This window comes from Populus euphratica, unplaced genomic scaffold (genome assembly GCF_000495115.2).
Source record: "Populus euphratica unplaced genomic scaffold, PopEup_1.0 scaffold10.1, whole genome shotgun sequence".
Taxonomy (NCBI): Eukaryota; Viridiplantae; Streptophyta; class Magnoliopsida; order Malpighiales; family Salicaceae; genus Populus; species Populus euphratica.
The window spans coordinates 280,032-295,719 of NW_011499856.1; the positions used below are offsets into that span (position 1 = coordinate 280,032).

At 33.2% G+C, this 15,688-nt stretch overlaps 1 protein-coding gene and 1 non-coding gene across 2 annotated transcripts; one reads left to right on the forward strand and one right to left on the reverse strand.

Annotated features, from left to right (window-relative positions):
* Positions 1-68: 68 nt before the first annotated feature.
* LOC105123210 (uncharacterized) lies at positions 69-7,512 on the forward strand. Its single transcript, XM_011022720.1, has 9 exons — positions 69-629; positions 2,540-2,725; positions 2,869-2,961; positions 3,227-3,409; positions 3,554-3,656; positions 3,756-3,941; positions 4,502-5,421; positions 5,542-5,963; positions 6,690-7,512. The coding sequence occupies exons 1-9, from the start codon at positions 330-332 to the stop codon at positions 6,757-6,759; spliced, it is 2,463 nt and encodes an 820-aa protein (XP_011021022.1). The 5' UTR covers positions 69-329; the 3' UTR covers positions 6,760-7,512.
* A 153-nt stretch (positions 7,513-7,665) lies between these two features.
* Positions 7,666-7,736, reverse strand: TRNAG-GCC (transfer RNA glycine (anticodon GCC)). The gene has a single exon. It is a non-coding gene; the product is annotated as a tRNA-Gly (tRNA).
* Between the last annotated feature and the right edge of the window lie 7,952 nt (positions 7,737-15,688).

Below are 15,688 nucleotides of genomic sequence, written 5' to 3' on the forward strand. Positions count from 1 at the left end.
AGGCAACGTAGAGAAAACACAAAAAACCCCCAAAATATTAACTTTTCTTTTCTGGGTTTTTATTTTTTCAAACAAGCCTTTTTTTCTTTCCTTTTTCATTATCATCATCTTTATGCAATAACCTACAATTCAATTTCTATCTCAAAAAGAAGGCAAAATAATAATAATAATAATAATAATAAATTCCCCCTTCTCTCTCTCTCTCTCTCCCCCTCTGTTTTTTTTTTAAATAAAAATAAAAATAATGATATGATCCTGTCAAGCGAGAAGAAAATCTCTCCTTTCAAGAAACATAGTTGTGGGTTTTGTTAGAAATTCAGTTTTAAATAATGGGTGATCTTCAAGTTTGTGGCCTTCCAACTGAAAACGGCCATCTTCACCACCACCACCACCATCACCATAACGATCATGATCAGCACCATCGCCTTCTGGGTTCGGGTCAAGACCCGGTTTCTCCTTCTTCTTCGAATCCGGATCCCAGGTCAATTGTTGAAGAGAATTGGGAGAGAGCAGAGGAAGTTGCGGCAGAGATTGTTTATAGAATACACCCAACTGTAGAATCCAGTTTCAAGAGGAAACAAGTTATTGATTATGTTCAAAGACTCATCAGATACTCTCTTGGGTTCGAGGTATTTTTTCTTAAACAACCCCTTTCTCTTGCTTATTCTTTCTTTTTGTTTTTTCATTTTTTTTAGTGGTTTTGTGATGTGGGTCTTTTTTGTTAATTTTTTTTTTTGGCGTTAATGTGGTTTATTTTGCAGATTAGTGGTGTTAATGTAGTTATTTTACCTTGAAAAATACCTTATTTTTTTTTTAATTTCTTTTTTTGGTGCCTGGAGGAACAGGGTTACAATTTCTTTTAATGTGTTCGCATTGAGAAAATTAAGCTGTAATAGTGAAAATTTAGGTTATTGAAGTGTATGGAGTAGTGATGGTATAAAATGTTTTTAGGTTTGGGGGTTGTAGTTAGTGATGGGGCTGTTGGGGATTTAATGTTTCTAAGGATTGGATAATGGAGGTTAGGGTGAGAAATATTTTTGTGTCTTAAGTGGTTTATGAGTACGAGCTCTTTGCAAAGTAAATTTCCAGAGGTATGCGTCTGTTTTGCTCCCAGTTAACTGGGGTTTTGCTGGCGAATAGCTGTAATGTACGGTATAAGTACGAGTGTTCATTTATGTGGCAGGGTGATCCTGGTATCAATAGAACCTGGATAGTAGTTAGTAGTTGGAAATGGTCTGTTCAGGTTTTGATTTTGATATCATTTCTGAAGCTTAATTTGGAGGGGTTTTTGTTGAGATAAATCACACTCATTATGTCAACTTTGGTATCTGCCTGTTCAATCATGATCACATTCTGCAACTGTTTTCCAAAATATACTCTGTTTTATAACAAAATTACAGAGAAAAAACACAAAACATATGATTACTCTTTGAATGTGAAAATTGAGTTATATTAGTCACAATCAGGATCTTGATGTGCACAGGATAATGATGTTACAAAAAGTGTGTTTGGATATTCTAGTTGGTGATGTGGTGTTCTAATAATTTGAAGATGGAGCTTAGACTGAGCATTCATAGTGGAGAGATGGAGACCAATTTTGTGCTTATGTATGATTTGTGATTAGAAGTATGAAGCAAGATTAGGTGGTTTATGAGTGTGAGCCCTCTATAAGGTAATTTATTTTAATCTGATCAACTCAAAACCATGATTAATTAGGTGGTTTATGAGTGTGAGCCCTTTATAAGGTAATTTATTTTAATCTGATCAACTCAAAACCATGATTAATTAGGTGGTTTATGAGTGTGAGCCCTTTATAAGGTAATTTATTTTAATCTGATCAACTCAAAACCATGATTAATTAGGTGGTTTATGAGTGTGAGCCCTTTATAAGGTAATTTATTTTAATCTGATCAACTCAAAACCATGATTAATATAATTCTTAGGGCAGGAATGGACACATTTTGAGTTTTATATGGTTGATCAATTATTATGAATTGTATTCCAAAAATAGGTGGATAATTAGTATGAGCTCATTGCAGAGTAAGTTTCTCAGCAACGTGATCAATGTTGAAGTGGATTCTTATCATGATGATTAGGTTGAAGAAATAGATTTTCATTTTTGTGTGAGGCTAGCTGGAGTTTTACTGGTTGATTGGTTGTCATGTCCACCATTAGTACAGGTGTTAGCTGATGTGGTAGATAGGTCCCAGGTCACTTAAAACTTGATGTTTTAGCAGTTGTGATGGCATTGTGATAGTTCCGGTTTTGGTCCTGATTCCCAAAGCGTAAATTGAAAGGGATGAGTGGAGGTTTTAATAATTGATGGAAATGTTATCACATTTCTAACTTGTCTCAGTTAAGCATCACCCATTAAGCTAAGATTGGCATCTGGCTGTTCGACTGTAATCACATTCTGCAACTAGTTTCCATAAACTCCTGTTCTGGTGCCATTAATTAATAAATAGGATTTACAGTTAATTTTCAATGAAGTGGATATAAATTGAAGTCATGGCCTTTTCTGATTCGTTCTTTCTTATAGGTGTTCCCATATGGGTCAGTTCCTTTAAAGACATATCTCCCTGATGGGGATATTGACTTGACTGCCATTAGCAGTCCTGTCCTTGAGGAAGCTTTGGTCTCTGATGTTTATACTGTTCTAAGAGGAGAAGAGCTGAATGAGGATGCCCTGTATGAAGTGAAGGATGTCCATTGCATTGATGCCGAGGTTCTTCTCACTTTGATGCCTTATTTTTATTCCAGTTTTCATTAGACTAAAGGAGAAGAACTAATATTGTTTTTGCAGAAAGAATATTCTAGTCCCTTCCTTTGTTCCTCCACTTCTGGTTGATTTTGGGTTTTTGCTGGCAGGTTAAGCTTATAAAATGTGTTGTACAGAATACGGTGGTAGATATTTCCTTCAATCAATTGGGAGGACTTTGTACCCTATGCTTTCTTGAAAAGGTATGAATCTTGACACCGTGAGGATTCTGGATGAATTGATTTGTTTGTTGTTTAGTTGCGGCATTGAGTCCATGGATTTTTCTGTTGCATTTATTTTAGGAAAGACAAGTCTGAGTTAATTTATATCTTCAAGCACCATGGCTCTGTTGTAGTGCCTTGCTCTCTGATCAAATAATGGATCAAAGTTTACAAGGGCTGTGAAATACGATTTTGGTCAAGTTTTTATTTTCATAAGTTGGCATTTGTAATATAACTTGTTGTGCAGGTTGATCGGCTCGTTGGAAAAAACCACCTCTTCAAGCGCAGCATCATTCTGATCAAAGCTTGGTGCTATTATGAGAGTCGTATTCTTGGTGCCCATCATGGTTTGATTTCAACATATGCTTTGGAAACGCTAATTCTGTACATCTTCCATCTATTTCACTCTTCCTTAAACGGGCCTTTGGCGGTAAGATTTATAGGACTTAACATGGCAGATTTCACTTGTGCATTCTCAATTTTAATATTGCAGTGTGAACAGTGTTTCCCTGAGTGCAAAATCACAGCATTGTATGCATTCATGAGTCATTGAATATGCTTGCATTTTGTGTAGGTTCTCTACAAATTTTTGGATTACTTCAGCAAGTTTGACTGGGAGAATTATTGTATTAGTTTAAATGGACCAGTCTGCAAATCTTCCCTTCCCAATATTGTTGGTGAGATACTTACTGTATTAGTTCTAATGGACCAGTTTTTGATGCTATAGATTGTTTGCTGGATTCATATTTGTCTTTTGCTTCTCTCTTTTTATGCAGCTAAGCCACCTGAAAATGTGAGCGGTGAATTATTGCTGAGTGATGAATTTCTCAAAGATTGTGTGGATAGGTTCTATGTCCCGTCAAGAAAGCCTGAGATGAATTCACGGCCTTTTCCCCAAAAGCATCTTAATATAGTTGATCCTTTGAAGGAAAATAATAACCTTGGGCGCAGTGTCAACAGAGGTTTGGGGCTTTCTCCTTTTCTGTTTTCATTATTAGCCTGACACAAAAAGAAAGAATTATTGTATTCACTGATATACCTGACCTTGGATATGGCCTTTTCTTTTCTTTATAATGAAAGAGTAATATCTTAAGGAAAGTTAAAACCCAGTAGTTCTAATTTAAACTGTCTTTCTGCTGATTGTGGCATTATTTAATGGCTTCAATAAGACCACAAATAGAATTAGCATCACTCCCTTTGTTAGCAACACACTGACCCCTCCATTGTTAGCACCACCTCCTCCACTGCTGTAGTTGAACCCTTCTTCCCTGTTGACTACCGTGTGCTGCCTAGCCACCTTAGTTTCTTTTTTTGTGCTGACTGATGGTGTAATGCCTGTTCTGCACTGTGGTGTAAAATCAAAGTTGTTTATGATGTGCTAAAGGATAAGGGGATTCTGCATGGTTTAATAAATGACACTTTGTTCAGGGCCTGTTTGTTTGTATTCAGAGCCCAAATAAATGGGCACATAACATGTTTTGTGTTATTCCATGCCAATGGTTATCCTGTGGGTTTTTTGCAGGTAATTTCTTTCGAATAAGGAGTGCCTTCAAATATGGGGGTCGCAAGCTTGGCCGAATTCTTTTGTTACCCAGAGAGAAAATAGCTGATGAGCTCAAAACATTCTTTGCAAATACTTTGGATAGGCATGGAAGTGACTATTGGAGTGGTGTGCAAAATTCTGAATTAGCATCTGTTGCTAGAAGTTCTGATAATTCAGTTTCACTGTCATCGCATTCTGATACATGCTCTGAAGACAATACACGTCTGAAATCCACTGATGGCTATGATAAGGATACATTATTTTCTGAAAAATCTGATCATACTTCTCAAGTCCATCACCCCGGCCTATCTGGTGAAAATGGAAGAATTAAAAATGGCATCTCCTGTAGAGAAATGCTTATAAATTCTGGAACCGAGGATGGAATGAGCTGCACTGTAGGGTCTGAACCTAAACAGAATCATTTTGTGAATAGCAATTTAGTCTGTTCATGTACTAAGCTTGAGGGAATAGCTCCATCTGCTTCAACAACCCCCAATTCTGCTGAAAGTGGCCCAGAGAACCTATCACCTACTCTTGGAGGAAAATACTTTGCTGGCATTCCTAGAAACTCCCAACCTTTGAAATCCTTGTTGGGCCTCAGAGGGGATCACAATGACCACTTACGAAGTTTGGCATACAGTCAGTATTGCCATATGTATGCTGTATCTGCACCTATACCACCCTGTCCTTCCATGTCACCTCAGTCAGAGAAGAATAATGGTTGGGAAACTGTTCGACAGTCCCTACAGTTGAAGCGGAATGGTCATTCTCAAATGAACACGAACCATATTTATGGAACACAATTCTATTGTGTTAACCCAGTGGCACCAGTTAGAGCTGCTACAAATTCTGAAGAAAAGAAGGAACGACGAGGAACAGGAACATACATTCCCAACATGGTATTTCCATATAACTGTTAGGTTTTGTGGCATTTATGCTCTTTCTTTTATAATTATCATCATATTCCTCTTTTATTTATTTGGACTCCAGGTCTCATAGTTTTTCTTATGATTTTGCAGAGCTATCACGCATATATGGGGGATAGGCTGTACTCGGGAAAAGGAAGGACTCAGGCACTAGTGAATCATGGTCAGTTGTATAAACATGCCCATGAAAATGATTTGCCTACAACTTCGCAGGAGAAGAATTTGTCTGAACATGGCCATGATCTTTCTGAGGCTGAGTACCCACATCTTGGTAATGGGAAGCCTATGCCACCAGATGCTCACCACTCTTACCCTTCTGCATGGGGATCTTCCAACGCCTATAGCTCCTCCCGTGCATCAGTGAGAACTGATTGTGGATCTCAGGGCCTTCAGCATCCTGAAGGGCTTCCATCCTCATCAGATTTGGGCACATCGTACTCTGGGGCCTCAGCTACAAGCCCTGTCGCATCAGTGGTCGAGGACCCTGACTCAATTTTGGAAACTGAGCAAGAAAGGTAAATAGCCTTACCTAGAATCTATAAATTTTCAATATTTTATTTTTGTTTCTATTTTTTGTAGAAAATGAGCAAGAAAGGATGATAATTTAGATCTTCTTTGTTTGATGGAAAATGTTTTTTTGGAAAGCATTTTCATGACTTTCTCTTGTTTGGTTACATTTTGGAAAACTGGTCCACAAAATTCACTTTCCGATCCGATCAAAGAAAAACATAAGTTTTAGTTGAAGGAAAGTGTTTCACCGTTTAAAGTAGAACACTTCATTATATATATATTATTAAAAAATAATAACTTACACTATTAAATATATTAATTTGACATATTAGTGTGTATAATTCTTTAATTTAGATAATATTTCTAGAAAATACATTAGAATACAGAACATGTTATATTATACAATAATCATATATATTAAATCATATAAATTGTGTTATAAGAATAGGATACCATAAAAAATAAATTTATTTTCAATGTTCTCCAAAGAAAATGTTTGATAAAAATAAAAATTCTACTATTTTAAAAAATTTAAATAAATCAAAATGTATTATTTTCGAAGTATGGTACAAATAAAACATTGGAAAGTAATTCATTTCCATGGAAATCTTTTTTCCAAAAGGAATCCACTTTGTGGCAAACAAATGAGGCCTTAAGGGCGCTTCACTCTCTCTTTATCTATATATTGTAGAAGGGTACTCTGTATTAATACCTCAGCATTTGGATTCTAGGGCTTTGTTGCAGCAATATCATCTTAAAGACGATGTTGATTTTCCTCCTCTGACTCATAAGGATTTGTGAAACATAGATTAACGGAAGACAGTGAGCGTAACTATAGATTCTAATGACTATCCGAGATTGGGTGAAGACTCCTGGTTTGCTCCTCTTCTTGCGCTTCTGTTTGGAGGTTGCGGTCATTATGATGTACAAAATGACCTTTCTCCATCCACCGTTTTGGTTTGCGACACCGAGTGCATGTATCAACTAGCTGCTGTTTGCTCCGATTTTATGTTTCCATCTAAATGCTTGTAGGATATGGAGGTAGTCTAACAGAAGAGGTTTGTGTAGATATATTTTCAGCGAGCATAGAAACACCGAATGCCGGTTGTTGCTTTTTTCTTGGTACACAGCAGCACTAGCCCTGTACCAAATATTGAGAAGAACAACAAAGAATCGAGTGGACTCGAGTAATTAGACACCAGTGTTTTCCTTTGACTTCATCATAACTCATGAAGGTGTGCATTGTGGAGCTAAATCCTCAGAGTGTTGAAAATCTCCCAAATGTGCAGTTAAAATCCCTCGGAGCTTGGTGTCATCATGATGTTCAGAATGATCACTCTCACCCACGGGCTGATGTCCAGCAGTATGTTTGACTCTTGAGTTTTTTTTTGGGGGTAATTTTCCATCAAGAGCCTGTAGAATCCACAGGTGGTCCAATGTTTAGATCAACAGAACCTGATTTGGTCGTAAAAAACCAAGTTCATGTAAAATTTTGTATTTAGATCTTTTTTATCCTTTTGAATTCAACGGTAAGGAGTATTCTTGAACGCTGAACAACTTCTCGAACCATTGACAATTTAAAAGGTAGAAAAAGAGTTCAACCAAAACCAAGAGCTCAGGTGCGCTCGCTTTCATCCAATGAAAGATCAGACGGCAGTGATAGACCCTATCATCACCAGGAGCGCAGGAGTCGTCACCGCTCGTGATTGCACCAGCCGGGAATCGAACCCGGGTCTGTACCGTGGCAGGGTACTATTCTACCACTAGACCACTGGTGCTTGTTGATTCTCTTCCCCACTATAGAATATCAGTATAAGATGTAGGCCACACATCCTCACAAAGAATCTCTTTCCCGCCATCTTTTGGAAGAATGATAACGGTTTCATAACCGCAAACGGTGCGTTTCTTACATTGTATGGCTATGTTCCTATTATCTAATTATTTAATTAGAATAAGTTTATGGATGTAATTAATCTTATTAAATAATTTATTTCGATGTATACTGAATTGATATACTTTATGAACTTTAAATCAAGTAAAAATATCTATAAATAAAATATATAGTATCACAAATAACAATACCAAACATAATTGTTTTTCATTATAAAACCCTCAAAAATAAACAATAAAAAAAAATATATGTAAAATGCTATGCATATATAACATAAAAAATCTAACTTGCTCTTACAAACAATTATTACAATATAATGAAGAGTTGAAAAGTTATAAATAAACCAAACAACAACATCAAATATGATGAAGAGGTCATCAAAGTATATATAAATCAATATTGAAAAAAATAATGTCAAATGACATTATACTGCAAAATTCATAAAGTCAAAAAACACTCTATATAGGTTAATTTTTAATACCAAAAATGTATAAATATAATAAAAGAATTAATCACGAAAAAAATAAAAAATTTTCTAAAAAGATGTACTATGTAAATACGCTAGAACTCTATTTTTTAAAGGTTGGTTTAAATACTTAAAATCAAGACATTACATTAAGATATATCATTACTTTTAAAAAAGCAAATAAGTTGATATGGACCTCGTGGGGAGAAACTTGTAGTCCATAAAAGAGAAAAACTATATCAATTTCTCATAAAACATTTTTCAATATGAATGGAATAAGATTGTTTTATAAACTATAACCAAATCATTCTCTTGCAATAAAACAACTTAAGCTAATAAATAAGGCCAAAAAATACTTGTATTTGTAATTTGTTGTAATGGGGATGGTTTTGAGAAAATTTATTTATGGTTCATATTGACAAGCATGTCAAACCACAGTGTTTCAAGAATTTGAACTTGAATAGTACAAAGAACTACGAGTATCATGCCAATAAATGAACTTGGATGATTGAGATTTTATTCCGAGAAAAATAGATGGTAAAAAAGTTCAAATGAACTCAATATTTCTCAAACCTTTACTAGTTTTTGAAAAATATTGATTCATTTTTCTTACCTCGCAACATAACATAAAAAATTTAGCTTTGTGATGTGGGGATCATACAAGCTTTTAAGATGTGTTATTGTCATTGATTTTATCAAAAAAATTTGAAGAGTTATGAAATTAAAATCCCAAATTCAAAGAAGATAAATATTTTAGATGCAATGAATCTTACAACCTCGACTTGGAGAACAAATGTTCAAGTAAGTACAATTAAAAATTATTTTTGACATTATAAAGTTATGGATAATATAGCTTTAAAAAATCTAGATCTATATTTAGATGATAAAGTGTTCAACAACTATATATTCTAATCACAAGGTTGAAGTATCTTAATATAATGAATGTTGAATACCTTTTGAACTACCTAGGAGAAAACAAGGTAACTTCATAGTTGTTGAGTGATAAGTAAATTATTGAGAATATCATAGAAAATGACAAAGAAGATAAAGTTGAAGATGATAGTTCTGTATTCAATCCTGTTTCGCCCAAAAATACACTCAGAAGAACAATCACATTGCATAATTTTCTCTTACAATACAAAAACGCTACACCAAAGCTTATTGATGCACTAAGAAAAATAAAAAAATGAGGTTTAAAGCAAGGTTGTCAAAAATATTTTTTTGACATGACATGGAACATACAATATAAACTCGAATCGTAAAATTATAAAATCACAAGTAAAATATTTTAACTAAATTGCAAGATCCAATCAAATAGTAAATAATAATATAACACAATTAAAATAAAAGTAAAATAAATAATACAAATGTTCAAACACCTTAAAATACATAATTTAAATAAAAAATTATATATATCCATAACAGTTCATTAACTAAAAGTTAACAAACCTAAAACAAACAATTTGTTAGTGTGTTATGTAAACTAAACAAGTCTCATTGCCTTTATCTTTCTCATTATTCCTAAAACATTCATTAAAATCATTATCATCTAGAAAATAATTACTGCTATTTTTAGTACCAGCACCAATGTTATGAACATTATTGCTACTACTAATACCAACACCAATATCAATATTATCAACAATATTTAACTACAAGTTCCTAGAATTATCTAGATTGATACCATTCTGAATTTCTAAATCATCTTCAATTTTATGACACTTCATTTTAGCATCATTAAGATTTTTTTTCCTATTATCACTCTTATTTTTTTTCATGGTGCACTATTGATGACACCAAGCAGATTAAAGTTTGATGAACTATCATGTTTCTCTCTTTCGGTTATCCAATCATCATTAGATGAGAGATGATAAAAAACTTCACCAAAATTATTAGTTAGCTTTTTGACTTGGTTATCATTTAATTTCAGGTTGCACATTACAAATACCAAGTCATTCATTTTTTTCTAGTACAAATGATATCTTTATTTTTTATAAACCTATATAAGCAATTCAAATTGATAACAAATAAGATTCTTATCAAATATAAAAACATTAAAAGAAAAAAGAAAAAACTTACCATCTCAAATGCACTCTAGTTCCACTCGCATCTAGATGAACTACAAGTCAAGTTTAGAACTTGAATTGTAAATTTTCCATCAGATATTATTAAGTAACCTGTTTTTTTTTTTTCATTTTAAATTGTACTCCTCAAAGAAGTTCATCGTGTGATCTACTTTTTGCTTCAAATGTTTCTCTCTAATATCATGGTAAGATGAAGGCTTAAAACTTGACCCATGCTTTGCAACCAATTCAAGAGCCTTAACAAATTCAAAGTTTTTCACACAATTAAATACAATAACACTAGTGTAGAAAAATCTTGCAATTTATCGACATGTTTCTTCTCTAAGTTTTTTTTTTAGCAGCTGATTAATGGTGGTTTGTGTGCTTCCACTCCCACTTGCCACTCTCTTTCCTTTGTCCACTGAGGTAATTTTATTCCCTTCATCATTATCCTTTTCTTTTCCATTATATTAGAAAACCTTTCTTTTCTTCTTAGTTGCTTCTTGATTTTTCACCAAAATATTCAAAATCATCTCCTGATACTTGTTGGCATAACTTAACATCATTTCGAGTGCAAGTCAAATCATGCTTGAAACAATAAATGCCTCCACTGATAATTTTCTAACAATACTTACACTAAACTCTTCTTGAATTTTTATCAACGTCTATACCATATTGTTATCCCACATCAAGTCTACATTTTAGATGCCATGTATCCTGTAGTTCAAGAATCAATATATGAATCAATAATTACAAATATTTTTGCATGTTGAATGCCAATTCTAAAAACAGAACAAAATATAATAAATGAAGAGCATGCATATTATATATATGGGATGTTGATAAGAATTCTGCAAATTATCTGTTGACAACAACAATTCTAGACAAATACCAAGACCATACTTTGCTGGAACCAGAAGGAATATTTAAGAAAGTCTAAATGAAAAATCATGCAAAACATATTCATACAATGTAAGAAATAAAATAAAACATTAACTAGGATAATTAAGACTTCAACCAAAAAGCAGAGATACAACCAACATATAAACCCCAGGAAAAAAACACACAGAACATGTAAGAAAGGAAATAATCTCATAGCCCAGTATGTTTGTAGATAAAAAAAATACACCAAGCAAGGTATTTTTAATTTACCATAAATATCTAAATCAAATTCTGGAAAAAATTGACATGAAAAGGCTAAGAAATAAGAAAAAAAACTAAGAAAATTAAAAAAAAAAACAATAGAACTCAACTACTAACAACTCAACTAAGTTAGAAAAGAGATTAGACAACCATTAATATAACAACCTGGTCAGAATCAAACTAACAATCTAATCTTAACATTCTATAATAAGCTTTTTTGCCTTATTCACTCAGTAAATTGACATAGATAAAAATCTAAAGTAGAGCAGATTTATGTGCAAGGCCTTCCTGATTCTACTGCTTCTCTTTTTTCAAATTATGAATATAGCTTTTCTAGTTTATGAATGAAAGCTATGTTTTCATATTAAAAAAAAAATCATTTGCACTTAAATTCATTAACTATTAGTTACATCTTTCTTAACAACAAAAGTAACTCTAGAAAATAGCCAGACTTTTTTATATGGTCGTACATGAAACCATAAGAATTAATCAAATATTATTAGAATACATGTTATTTCTAATGAATTAACTACAAATAAACCAATTAATTACCTTCCTCATCAACAAATCCTTTAGAAATCTTCATGCAGTAATGGACATGAATGAATGAAAAAAAAATTATAAAGATTTGCTAATTAATTTTACCATTTTAAAGTTATTTTTTTTAATTCTAAATGAACATCAAAAGCTCACATTTTTCACTTAAGATTCTGGTTTTCTGACTTAAAATACAAAATCACAAATTGTAAAGGAGTTTGGATCTTTTAGTAACTACATGTGAGGAAATGTAAATTTCAAAGCCGGTAGTATATCATATAATAAGATCAAGATTCAAGTCTGCTTGAATATACAACTCCTTTTAAGATTCATTTTTTTGGTCTTTGTATGAAGAAAAAAGACAAGAGGGGCTAGTGTATGACTTATACAATAAAGGAATTTCATTTCGGGAACCCGTTTATGAGACGACTATAGGTATAGACAAACATACCTGAAAAACTATTCCTTCACCACTTCAAAGAATAATGAAGACAAGATGCACGATTGAAATCATGTTTATGAAAGCAAATTATTCACATACTAGACGAGACAAAAAAATCACATACCAGACTGGATAAAGAAAAAATAAACAAATCTTCATATCACCAAGAACACTCTGGATCTCGATAGCAAGCAAAACCAACTGAGAGAGTGGAGACAATGCAGCTGATGAGTGGAGAGTGGAACTAAATCAACCGATTTCTTATTTGATTTTTCTTTTTTAGATTAACGTGGGTGTTCAGGTCAGCTTGCACGTACCACGACTAATCCCACAGGCCTTGAAGTTAATGACCATGTAAGCCTCTAGCGACCATCATATGAGCAACTAAGGAATCAAACCTGAGACCACAAAAAAAAACAAATCTCTTAGTCTCATTTTTTTACCACTAGGCCACCACCTAAATGATTCTCTTAATTTGATTTCTTAATTTGCTAAGTGCTGGGGGGGAAAGGGAAAAGAGGAAAAGGGAAGGGTGATCTGTCGAATATGTAAGTGGCTAACTCTTTCAAATTTAAAGTGAAATCATGATATTAGTACGTGTTTAATGTTTTTTATAAGTTTACTCGATTTTATGCGAGTTTGATCAAGTTTGATTGATTTTAATGATTTTTAAGTTTTAACCTAATTTTACATATTTTATATTTTTTTATTCATAAAATTATAGGATTTTACATGTCAAAACTTATTTGTAACAACTATGATAGTTTTAAAGATATAATAATTTTAAGAGAAACCAAGTAACATTGTAATCATATTTTACAAAAATTTCTTAATTAAATCATGTGCGTGTGTGTAATTTTGATGTATAAAGAAATATTATTAACTCAGGGAGGTTTTAATGTACTAGATTATTTTGAAGCAAGCACAATAGAATATCAGTGGTTTGACATTAATACATAATTATAATCAATTGTTGTTAATCAAAACCTTCATAAACTACTTTATTCTCCACCCATTACGAATGAACCAAACTTGGTGGTGGTGGTCACTCTAGCGAGGGGACAAGCTGTCACTGAGATGTGGCCCTCACTGCCATGGAAATGAATGAAACAGTGAAAAGTCGTCGATGGTGGCCACAGTAAACATGTCCTGTGCTTTTCTACAAGTCGCCAGCTAATGGCTGCTTGGCTATATGCATTTAATTAGTCATTTCATTCGTTTTCAACCCTTGGATCTTGCAACGTTTTTCTTGCCTAGTCTCCATTGTTCACAAGCACTTTGCATGTGCGAGGCCTCGTCGCTACATTTATTTAGCTAGTCTTCTTTTGTTATATATTTATATCATGAGTTTCAAGCCAGCAATCACTATATTATGATAATCTCAAAGCGAAGAATATTTTTTAAAATAATCATTATTATAATTCTAAACATACTATTGGTGTATTTGTCTACCCGGTCTAAACCTTGGCTGGCTGCAAAAAAAAAAAAAAAGCCCGTTTTCAAGGAATTGAAGAAATAATAATACAAATTCTGCTCGAATATGTTGCTGGAGCACATATATTATGCTGTATCCTATGCGGACTGAGCAAAACAGAACCTATTTTGTGCTTTATAATATTTGAAAAGAGGAATTTGATGTATTTAGTAAAATCTTAATAGCTAGGGGATAATCTAATGATCGTGGGGTAACATGGTGGGGATTTGTTGAAGATCATCCAATAATGCAAGAGGATAATGGCTAAAATAATTAAGTACCGATTAGAATTTCAGGCTAAGCTTGCTTTTCTCCCTTCTTCTTCTTCTTCTTCTTCTTCTGTTTTCCCCAAAACTTGAATGCAGTGTTTTTAATGATAAAAAATTCCTGAAATCAGTTTTAATGAATGCATAAAATAATAAAAATATATCAGAAAGAAGTTTACAAATAGCTTGATTTAGAGTGTTTATCTATGCGTTCAACTACTTTGTAAAATAATATATATATATATATATAGGAATTGTAAATACAAATGGTGGAAACTGCATGTGGAAAACGAGGTGTTCCTAAGTGATCTTCTCAGGTCACCGAAGTAAAAGAAGCAAGAAAAAAAGGTAAATGGTGAGGAAAAGTGCCGGTGGCGGTAGGCAGAGATACGCGGTCAATCAGACTGTTTAACGGGTGTGTAAGATGGTTGTGATAACGTTTGTTTTTAAAATGTATTTTATTTAAAAATATATAAAAATAATATATATATTTTTTAATTTTTAAAATCCATCTTCAACACCAGTAAAACAATAGAAAAACACCAACACTATAATTGAAATAAAAAAACAATTAAAATATAATTAAGAGAAAAGGACAATAATGTTGGCGACAGCAAGAAGTGTATATTTTTTTGATGATTAAAGCATCAGAAATAAATTAAATGGAAGAGGAAGGCAGGTCCACCATGACTAAAGGAACTGTTTAGAAACGGGAAGTGGAGAGAGGACTCTCTCCTGTCTTGCAATTGAAGAGCCCATCAAGAGTGAAAATGAGAGGCCATAATCACAGCCTTCTGTGAATCCATCACTAGCTGCTGCTACAGTGAAAATGAGACGGCGTGCAATGTCATTTCAAGATAGCTTTTGGAAACATAATTCAACCTGTATTTTCCCATATATAAGAGGAAACTCACTTATGACTTGTATAGAAGCAAAACCAACCCCCCCACTCTCTACCCAACATCTTAATATATATGATGCATTAAGTCCATTATTCCGTTAAAGTATGTTGATTTAATGAAAATAATTATGGGAAAATAATTGAGTCAATTTTATCCTTTTCAACCTGTTATCTCCTGTTATTTCTCTCATTCAAACTAAGTGAATCAATCTCGCACACAACTTAATATTATATTTAAAATGGTTTCTGAACTTTCTATATGAACATATGAGTCATGTACACAGTTACGTGATACATCCAATAATTTTCTTTTTAGAACAAGTCTCTCTCTATCTCTTTGAAGTCTCCCTCTCTCTCTTTATATATATATACACGAGCTCATATGAATAATGGGGCTATTGACTGAGAATTTTCTGAATCTTTGGAAACTAAATTGGGACCAAAAAAGATGTTCGAGGACTTAATTGACAACTCTTATATAATTGGGTGGTTGTTTGAGGTTTGCCTTGATTTTCGTGACTGCCTAAGATAAGCGTCGCCAAGAGAT